Source organism: Nelumbo nucifera, chromosome 7 (genome assembly GCF_055504915.1).
Source record: "Nelumbo nucifera cultivar China Antique chromosome 7, China Antique-T2T, whole genome shotgun sequence".
NCBI lineage: Eukaryota > Viridiplantae > Streptophyta > Magnoliopsida > Proteales > Nelumbonaceae > Nelumbo > Nelumbo nucifera.
In genome coordinates, this window is record NC_142655.1 from 13,356,940 (window position 1) to 13,367,878 (window position 10,939).

General features: G+C 39.7%; 1 protein-coding gene and 1 pseudogene across 7 annotated transcripts; both read right to left on the reverse strand.

The window, feature by feature from the left end:
* Window positions 1–1,018: 1,018 nt before the first annotated feature.
* LOC104611365 (zinc finger protein CONSTANS-LIKE 5-like) lies at window positions 1,019–2,077 on the reverse strand (annotated as a pseudogene).
* A 1,619-nt stretch (window positions 2,078–3,696) lies between these two features.
* LOC104611320 (Tetratricopeptide repeat (TPR)-like superfamily protein) lies at window positions 3,697–9,745 on the reverse strand. 7 transcript variants are annotated; one of them, XM_010278331.3, is made up of 4 exons: window positions 6,960–9,745; window positions 6,800–6,830; window positions 5,721–5,789; window positions 3,697–5,395 (listed from the first exon to the last, which is right to left on the reverse strand). In XM_010278331.3, exon 1 carries the CDS (start codon window positions 9,426–9,428, stop codon window positions 7,218–7,220), a length of 2,211 nt encoding a protein of 736 aa, XP_010276633.1. In that variant the 5' UTR covers window positions 9,429–9,745; the 3' UTR covers window positions 3,697–5,395; window positions 5,721–5,789; window positions 6,800–6,830; window positions 6,960–7,217. The 7 variants fall into 7 exon arrangements, with proteins under 7 accessions (XP_010276633.1, XP_010276632.1, XP_010276630.1 ...); XM_010278330.3 differs by having other exon boundaries at window positions 6,760–6,830; XM_010278328.3 differs by lacking the exon at window positions 6,800–6,830.
* Between the last annotated feature and the right edge of the window lie 1,194 nt (window positions 9,746–10,939).

A 10,939-nucleotide genomic window follows, 5' to 3' on the forward strand; every position in this document is an offset into this window, starting at 1 on the left:
CCTTCAACAAAATGGACGGTGTCCGATTGATTAAATAACATGCGGTCAATACACATTCTCCCAAAAAATCAATAGGCATGCTAGCTTGAAAATGTAATGCTCGGGCAACATTGAGTATGTGGCGGTATTTGCGTTCAACCCTCCCGTTTTGTTGAAAGGTCTCGACACAAGTGGTTTGATGAATAATACCATACTGAGCAAAATAACTAGCCAAGCAGACAAACTCAATCCCATTTTCAGTACGAACTACTTTGACAGGTTTGTTAAATTGCCTTTGAACCATAGCAAAAAAGTTTTGAAAAACTTGTCCCACTTTTGTTTTATCAATCAGAATATAAACCCAAACACCTCTAGAAAAATCACCTACTATTGTCAAGAAATAATGAGCACTACAAGAAGCTGCAGTTCTATAAGGACCCCATAGATCACAGTGAATTAACTCAAAAATATCGGATGCTTTATTATTACTAGAAACAAACCCTTCTCAACATTGTTTAGCTCGGAAGCATATATCACAACCCTTAATACTGTCATCCTTATTATTTTTAGTACTAACAAAAGGCAGCAACTTAACAATTTTATGAGAAGGATGTCCTAACCTTTGATGCCAAATATCACAGGTCTTGCTATCTGTAGTCTTCATTGCTCTTGCTAATGCAATGCTCCGGAAATAATAGAGTCCCTCTCGCTGCTCACCCGCTCCAATCAGCATCCTCATAGTTCAGTCCTGTATCACACAGAATTTATTAGAGAACCGAACAACACAATTCGACTCCTCAATCAATTGCGACACAAATTAGATTGCAATGCAAAATAGGCACATGTAAAACATTAGTCAATTTTCGATGATCGTCCAGCGCAACTGTGCCTTCTTTCTCTGCTATTGTCGCTTTCCCATCTGGCAGCCCGACAGAGCATGGAATGATATTCTTTATGTCACTCATCGACTCAATTCTTCCTGTCATATGATGAGAAGCCCCTGTGTCTATTATCCACTCTGACAATTTTCGCTTACCACTTAGTTGTTGATTCCCCTTTTCTGTGTGTTCAAAAAGTTGAGTAACATGTTCCACTGCTCACAACTTAGTCTATTTAACTCAGTCTTGACTGCATCGATTGATTCTCCTTGAGACGCATTGCCTTGCGCAAAGACTTTGGTTGTATTGGCCCTGACTTGGCCGCCATGACCTTTTCCTCCTGCCCCTGCTCCATGATTCCCCCCGCTCGCATCCACTCCGCCTTTCCGTCCAAACGGATTCGTTATATCCAAGACCGCGTTGTTGTTCCCGTCAAGCACTACTCCAACGTCCAGCGACGACGAAGAGACGCTCTGGCTAATTGTTGGAGTGGTGTAGTCGTAAGAAGGATCGACAGAAACCCATATCAAAGCAGCGATCAGAGGTATTCATCAGTGGTGACGGAGGGCGTTTCGTATGCACAGGAACTACACTATCAGCATTGGCGTTGTTCTGGTGGTGATACCTCGTCTCCATGGACGACTTGTAGTCAAGATCGAGATAAGGATCCACGTCGGAGAAGAAATAGTCGCCTGACTTCAGATTGGGTGTTTCCATGAGTTTGGCAGGGTTAGGAAGTAACCAAGAAGCAGCTTCGGCCTCCTCGCGGTAGGTGTCATTGTCTTCCTCTTTGTCGTTACGATCGTCATCGACGTCCGAGAACTTAAGGAGACCATCAGGAACAAGGAGGCTGGCTACGTTAGATTTCATGGCGGAGGCAGCCGATTCATAGATTGAAACGACAGGAATTCACCCGTGCCACCGAGCGAATGAGTTTGCCGAGTGGTGTCTCGGTCGCAAGTGACGCAGAGGGCAGCAGCGTCAGTCTCATAGGTGACACTGGCCGGGGCTTGCTCACAGACCTCACACATCCAGACTCGCTCGTGCCGGGAGGCGAGCTTGTTCGTGCCATGAACCTTGGTGTCGCAGTCGAAGCAGAGGAACGTCGAGTCTGCCCGACAGAACAATAGGGCCAACGCCGATTTGCACGAATCACAGGGCTTTGCCAACAAGCTCCAACTCGCTGGGTATCCCTTTCCGCTTTCGTCGTCGATGGCCATCTCACTTACTCAAGCAAACAAAGCGGATCGTTTCGTGTTGACCAGACTGAATGTGCCCTCTGCCTGGTTCAGTTGGAGGAAGGAGATATCGTACGTTGGTTGCCAAACTATTGACATGCCTTCCACCTACGTTGCATTGATCAGTGGTTCACTTCTCACGCGAATTGCCCGCTCTGTCGATCGCCCATTGCGACAGCATCCGTGTCCATAGCATTGTCGATGCCCTCTACTGGGGCCGAAGCAGAGGAAGACAGAGGCCACGATCGAGTTGAGGCTCATAGCCAAGTTGGAACTGGCGGCCACCAAGTTGGGGTTAACGATTCCATTTCACAGTTGGCTCACTCGTCAAATCGTTTGCTTCGACACTGTGCTTCTCTTATTTGGCTCTGATACCATTTAAAACCAGAGTTTTTCTGGTTTCTCCTTTATCTTATCATTCATTGAGGATTCAAATATATATATACAAACTCAAACCTATCTTTCCTATCTCAACTATATAAGATAAGGATTAGAAGAGAACGTTGACTCCTACTCCGAATTCGATCCTAACTCAGCGGAGTCTCCTAATCCCGGAGACTCCTAATTCAATCCTAACACCCCATCAAAATGCCGACAAAACCGAATCGGCATGGACTTTTACATCGATAATGCCGTTTCCAAACGCAGCTTAAGGAATTGTTCTGCATTTATCTGTTTCAGTTCCCCGATCATTTTCAATGCTGGTAAGATTTCGATTATGATATGAGTTCCCTGTACTCTATGCTCCTTGGGTGGCTTCGGGTGCAACTCAATCCATTCGAAGCATTGGTCTCAAAGGAGCCAATGCCTTCTCTGATACCGCGCTCACGTCTCATTCAACTGAATTGAAGCAGTCGTGAACTCTCATCTGCTATGCACTTTTAACTTTTTTTATGCTGTTTTTGTAGCTGAAAGATATGCAGACTGGGTAATGCCGTAATGGGGGTGATAATAGAGCTATATTTTGTGTTCCGAAGGGCCGTTACTTGAGAGAGAATATTACAAATTATACCAATAAATGATAAATCTCAGCTCGGGGTTTACCAAATGTTTGGATGTCTATTATAAACTGGGCAAAGCTTCACATGTTTGGTTCAGACTTCAGAGAGGGTCTGTCTTATTACCACATTCTCTGAGCGATTTGCTCTTCCAAACCTCTTATTCAAATTATTGTTTACATTTTTCACTTCTTGAAATTCCAAGCACAAAATGTTTTACTGTTTAAAACACTGTTAAAATTGTACACATGGCACTCTTAAAACGAGGGTTAAAGTTGTCTTTTTGAAAAAAAATAAGTGTTTATTGGAGAAAAAACCACCAAACCACCAACCACAAAAAAGGTGGGTGCCAAATGCAAATAAGTGCTTATTTGCAACCCTGATTTTACGAACTGCCTTTGTATCAAACCCCAAACAAGTCAATATCAGCCTATCACGGTCTTAAATTCTTAATCCCTAAAAAGGTTTTATTACTTTCAGTATCTTTTAGAAATATCTTTTATTAGGATGAATGGATAAGCAACATTAGCAAATATGGGGTTTTCAAAGCTTTAGTTAGCAAGCAAAACAAACAAACCTTAAAATGTTCCTCACCTGTGCACCTTTTGAAAATGCTGTCTGCGCCTTTTAAATCATTGATCAAGTATCACTCTAAATCCTTACAACAAAAAGATTAGCTGAACTATCCACTAATAATATTGCTAGTAGAGAGCTATCCTTGATCAGACCAAAAACAGAATTAATCATAGATTCCACCAAACTATGTTTGCTCTAAAAAACTCTTGAGTATTTCTTTCCATCCATGTAGCCGAAAAATAGCCAAAGAGATCACCGCCCAAGCTGACCTGCCTTGCCTACTCATATTTTGAATATGCCACCGACGCAGAAAGCTCACCAACAGAATTAGGACGACATCCTTGCCAATGAATTGCATTCTGAAAATGAATCCATATTCTGCTAGTGAATTTACAATGGATGAATATGTGGCTAGAAGACTTGAGCTCCCCTTTCTCAATAAGTACTCTTTTGACTGGCATTTGTCCAGCACCACCAAGTATAAGGAAAATCTGTCAACCCTTCAGAAAGATTCTTGTAGAAAGATCTGAGAATTTACTGGAACCGTGCCATTTCCAATCTCAGGAGTAGCTCTCAGAACATTGTAATCCTGATTCTGGATAAAAATAAAGCAGGTCAGAAACTTGTCTCGATTCCCCGTCATTGAAATTTCTCCTAAAAAAACACCATTGCCTCTAACAATACTGCAGGAGTCTCTGCGACCATTCATCCTGGTTGCATGCTAACACGATTGCCATCACACCAAATGTCTCCCCAGAATCTAACTCTTCTGCCATTCCCAGCCTTGTGTTTTATTCTTCTCAAGAAACAAGGATAAGCCTTGTATATACCCTCTCCAAAGGCTGCACCCACAAGAAATATCTGGAATTTTTGCATCCTACACATTGCCAATGTGTACAATAAACCTTGATTTTGAGTACATTTCAAACGTCATTGCACCCCCACTGCTTCATCTCCAGCAGGGATCTGACAAGTTCAAACAAGCCAAAACTTCAAACTGCTCCAAGTAGTTTTTTTTTTTTTTTGGTGGGGGGGGGGGCGGGGGTTGTTAGGAATTCAATAGTTTACTGCAAGCCCAAGAAATGGGGGTTAAGCAGTGGTCATATGAAATGACAATAGGTAAAAATTAATATAAAGGGAAAAAAAGAGAAGGAAAAGAAATGAAATGAAATGACAAGAGGTAAAAAAAAAAATAGAAAGGAAAAAAAGAGATGGAAAAGAATTCACAACTTGTTAAAAGGAAAAAGAGCATTTGAGCTTGGCAGTCATCTTCTGAAATGGTACAGTTTTATAAAGGCAAAATGGGAATGAATATATATATATATATTTATTTCTTAATTGAATAAACTCATTTTGATGGAATCATTAAATGACCTTGCAGTATTTTATCAACAGGATGTAACTAAATTTTAGTACTGAAATTGTGTTCTAAAATGTAAAGGCACAATAATGACTTTTCATTGACACCCAAACAGGCTAGTAGTAATATAACTTCATCTTTGCATCACCTGGACCTTTGACCTCAGTCTAAGTGTTGGTTTCTGCTACATACAGTCTTTCTTTACTAATTTAGATTCCGGAAACACCCATCTCAGGGATAAGCCTGTACACCACCAACATAAGTTGCCTCAACAAATGCTGCCTCTGCTACAAAGTCATCCCATGAAACAGTCCAGAGGAAAAGTGTCCTTGGCGGTTCAGAAATGAGATTAAAAGGTTCAGAAGACTGTCAAAAGATATGCAAATATTAATACAATAGGTTCCAAGGTCGACTAACAGTCTAGCAGATCAACTAGCAAAACAAGGGGTTAGAAGAGAACATGCTTTTTGTATAAAAAAAAAAAAAAGGAAAAAGAGAACATGCTTTCTGGGCACAGATGTAAATTTAAAAGCAAAATCCTGGGGCTATTACTGTTTATTTCTTTGATTGTTGAATGGGTAGCTGAGGCTACTCAATGTTGTAAATTCTGTTTTCTCTATCAATAAAAGCTTCTTTTTACTGATAAAAAAAGTCATCCCATGAAACAATTGATAATATAACAAAAACCTACCAATTTTCCAGGATCTTAGATGCCAAATTATTAGCAAGGAAGCTTGCATGGGCAGCTGGAATGGTCTACCTGCCATGGAAAAATCCACATCAAATGAAAAAGTAGAAAAGTAAACTAATGCAGAAACTTCAAAGATTGGGTTTTTCTAAATATTTTAATCAAAAAGTAATATGAAGTAATGTCCTGGTTTCTTGAGGACTGTTTTCCCTAGATCCTAGCCTGTTTGTTAGTTTTATATTTGATTTCCCTCCTAAAATTGACATTTCAATTTGTCCCTCTAGTAAATAGTAGAAAAATCAATAGATTCCACTACCATATACCATTTAATTGTGTTAATTATAATTAATTCTTCTCCCAGAATTTTGTACTGCTTCCTTTTGCTTTTTTGGATCAATCTACTTCCTTTTGCCTTACCTTCTAATCTTCTATTAGTGGATAACTAATTCTGATTTAGAATATAAAATGGGCTATAAGACTCTCCATGTGCAAAAGCATATGGAGGTCTTTGCTAGTATTCTTAAATTTCAAATTACTATCAAAAAAAGTTGTCATTCTATTATCTTCATCATTACAGAACTCTAAAAGTTATTGGAGTTGCTAACAAATTTAGCTTATTAAAAAAGAACTAGTAAGCTTACAGTTCAGACCCTAGGGCATCTCTCATATATGTATGCGAATTACATTTATTATCTAATATGAATATTTCTATTATGCAATTAAAATATTAGAGAGTGAATATTGAGCTATGGCTAATGAGAAGGTATTTTCTGCCTTGTAGTTGCAAATTTTTTAAGCATTTTAGATCTCCTATCCATTAAAGGTATTCTAATGTTTTGGAGTTTTATGTTCCACAGGATGAAATCTGGTGGTCTGGCCTATGAAAAGATAAGGGTATCAGACTTTTAAATGATTAAATGAAAATTTGCCCCAAGGCTTTTGAATTTCTTTTATTACACTAGAGGACAAGTGTTGATGCATAGATAACAGTAGTTTCTTAACAGAGGGAACATTTTTAAGAGATAGAAATTGCAAAATTTACCAGATTCATTGAAACTAGAGGACAAGTCTCAACAAGGTACCTCTTAGTCACATATTCCTTGTGCTTTCAACCTATTTGAGAGGACAAAGGGAAAAGCAAAAGTGGCCTAAATAGAATATGAAACAGAAACTACAGGCTGTGTTGCAAATTAACACAATAAAATCTTCAAAAAGAGGCAAAATTACAAGGGAAGAAAGTACCTCCATTAAGTCCAAGGCATGTTGCTTGAGGAACATAAGGGAAGCCCAGTGCACAAGGCTTCCATCAATGCATGGCCTGCGGAGGGACAGATGTAATTGTATGCATCCTGAACCCTGCACATACAGAGAGGCTGTTTCCAAGATTTGAACCCTGGTCACCCAGGTCGCAATGGAGCAACCCAACTGTTGCGCCAAGGCCCACCCTTGCTGTTGCTTGGGGAACATGATATGTCTTAATGATTGAAAAAAGAATGGTCTTTAAAACTTATCATCCGGAACAAAACCCCTCTGCAGCATTTCATCATGTAGTCGAAAAGCCTCTTTCAAGTTGTCCTGTGCAACATGTCCATTTATCAATGATGTATATGTGTATCTATCAGGCTCTATGCCTCTCTCAATCATTTTCCTGAATATTTTATTTGCTTCTTGCATTCTACCTTCTCCACAGAAACCGTTCAGGAGTACATTATATGTGACAACATCAGGTATAATCCCTCTATTTTCCATATTGTTAAGCAAAGCAAAAGCCCTCTCCATATTTTCGTCCTTTACAAACCCATGAATGATAGTATTATATGTTATCTTATCAGGTGAGATTCCTTTTGTGATCATCTTATTCGTGAACTCTTCAGCCTTAGTTGCATCACCTGAACGACAGTAACCTTTAATAAGAGAGTTACATGTCACAATATTGGGTTCAATTCCTTTGTTCACCATCTCATCCCATAATCTAAATGCCTCACTCACTTTCCCTCTACTGCAGAGTTCATTGATTAAAATGCTGTATGAAATGTGATTAGGAAGGATTTCTCTAGAGATCATATCATCCCACAACTTGTTAGCCTTTTCCACATCCCCTTCTCTGCAAAATCCATCAATCAAAGTATTATATGTAACGATATCTGGCTTGACATTCCTCTCAATCATCTTCTCAAACAAAGCTAGTGCTTTGTCTGCAAACCCATCCTTACAGTACCCATGAATGAGTGTGGTGAAACTGTAATAATCAGGAAATATCCCCCTTTCCACCATTTCATTGAAAAGCTCATCAGCATCAGATAACCTCTTCTCCTTGCACAGCCCATTTAAAATTGTATTGTATGTAACAACATCTGGGAGGCAACCTTGCTCCACCATTTCATCCCGCATCTTAAGAGCATCTGATATATCCCCATTTCTACAAAACCCTCCAATAAGCATTGTATAGATAACACTGTCTGGAACCAAGCCAGCACCCTTCATCTGTTTGAAATATTTCAAAGCCCGTTCTAGATCTCCTTTCCTAGAAAACAAACCAACAAGAAAGCTAAAGCTAACTAAATCAGGAACAAGACCATGATGGCACATTTCATAAAAAGTTTCTTCAGCATCAGTTGTATGACCTTTTCTACAGCATTCACCAAGCAATATATTATAAGTAGATGTATCAGGACTCAACCCACTTTGCAACATTTCACCCAAAATCTCCCTTGCTCTCCCATATTTTCCATTCTTACAAACACTATTTATGATAGCATTGTAGGTCACAGTACCAGGCCTTAAGCCCTTAGCTGGCATTGAGTTCATTACATCAAAAGCTTCTTCTAAGAGCCCCTCGCGGCAATAAGCATTTATTAGGGTATTGTAAGTGACAATGTCAGGAAAAACTCCCTTCTCCTCCATTTCAGATAAGAACACGTTTGCATCTTCAATTTTCTGTTCTTTACACAATGCATTAATCATGATATTTAGTGTATAAACATTCACCTGAATCCCACTCTGAACTATATCCTCATAGATCCCCCATGCCATGTCAACCCAACCAACTTTAACCAGCCCCCCAAGAAGGCAATTGGAGGCATTTATAGAAAGAGAAAACCCTCTACCTCTCAAAATTCGAAATGCTTCAGACGCTTCCCTGAGTTTCCTCGCCTGGACATAAGTCCTAACAAGAACATCAAAAACCACGGGATTAGAACCGCAATTTGGATAAGTTGATATCAACGAATCAACAATTTCAGCTCTTGAAACACCACTCTTCCGAACCATTCGAAGAACCAAAGACTGTGCTTCTGAAATTCTCCTACTCCTGACCAAAATGTGAATCATCGCACTTAACGAGTACGAGGAATGTCTAAAACTCGAAATTGTCGCTAAAAAATCTATAAATTTCTGACCTAACAGCAAATTTGAGCTACATTTGTAGAGGACGTCGACGATGATTAATGGATTCAAACGAGAAGACAAGTGGTGCAAAGAATTGAAGTTTTCTTGTTTCAGATTCAGAAAAACTTTTTCTACAATGAAGATATCAGAGGTAGATGTCGGTAAATCCTTTTCGTTAGCCTTCACAGGGTGTTCTAGGGTATTGGCAGCTCTAGGGTTAGGCTTTGACATAAAAGCGAAAGAGGAGTGGCGGGAGTACCTCAAGCGAGGAATTGTCATCTTAGTGATGGTGCTATGAGTTGCCGTTCGAAAAATTATCGCCATTGTTATGAGTTTTCTGGCGGGAAACTGCGCTTGGCTTATAACTGAAGAGAGACTCTGGTGTCTGCTCTGTCGAGGTGAAGGCTTACAGAGGAGAAGAAATCAGCTATTTCTGTTGGAATAGTGTTGGGCTAAAACCATGAAATCACGGCCTTAGATGTATTGTTAGATCTTAGTATTGCTTGAATTCAGATCACCTGCCAACTGTTGGGCTAAAACCATGAAATCACGGCCTTAGATGTATTGTTAGATCTTAGTATTGCTTGAATTCAGATCACCTGCCAACAAAATACATTCCAATAACCTATCAACATAATCTGACACCTCACATCTTGTAGTGATTTCGAATTTCTAGTTTCATGGTGACATCTGCGGTGTTGGATCAAGTTGATAGGGAGTTAAAACGTGTTTTCTTAGTAGGAATTCTCAACTCGTATTGTTGTGCCCACCTCTCATTGCCCTGTTGACCTGATCCGAATGTGGCCTAATTACAACTCATTACTACACTATTATCAATTCAATCTCCTGCCCACAAGAATCCTATCCACACCTTTCCACATGACAATACCCCTTAATGATTATATATAATGTAATCACCGGAGGTGTTCTTATTGTACAGCTGAAATGTAGGGTTATTGTAGGTAGGTAATCTGAACTTCGCCATTATGGTATTATCCACTAGGAAGGATCCACTCAAAGCTGTCAACGAGTTGGGTGGACCAGACCAAACCAATTAGGGGCTGAATCTGCTCACAAGAAAGAATTGTTCCAACACTATCTATCTTCACACATCACAGAACGGGATCTGCTCCTCACAGATGGTTGCCTCACAGGCATATCCACCGTGCATTGGAAGCATCTCTCGTGAATATTTATTAATAAATATGGGAGATGTTTCCAATGCATGGTAGAATGGGCATGTGAGGCACCAGGTATGAGGAGCAGATCCTGTCTCCACAGTGGGTTGCAACCTAATGGTGAGATGTGTGGATATAGATTATGTTGGTACAATTTTGTTGTAACCTGATCCCACTCCAACCAATTATGATTGTAAATGATACCATTGTTGCTTTGAGGACCTCTTTTCTTGTAGGGGAGAGGAGAATGCCATACCAATTATTGGTTTTCCTTTCAGTTCTTTCCACCAAGTAATTGAAAAGCTCTTTTTTTACCTCCCAATCTCAATTAAAAGGCCAAGAAAAATGGAAGGGTGTTCAACTCTTCTCATTTGAAGCATCTTGACCATTATTTTCTACTGAAAAATACATCGGACTTCGCAAGATTTACCTTTTGAACTGAAGCTCTCTTAGAAGCTTGAATTGTGTCCAGAATGACTTGCCCTTCAACAGGGTCAACTTTGGTGAATAGATAAATTTCATTTGCATAAAAAGGATGTGAGATAGTGAGGCACTCCCTAATCATTTTAACAACTGTGGGTTGTTTCTAGGCTACTAGATTTTTTATCTTTCTTGATAGAGCTTCAGAGATGAAGAGAAATAGATATGGGGATAGAG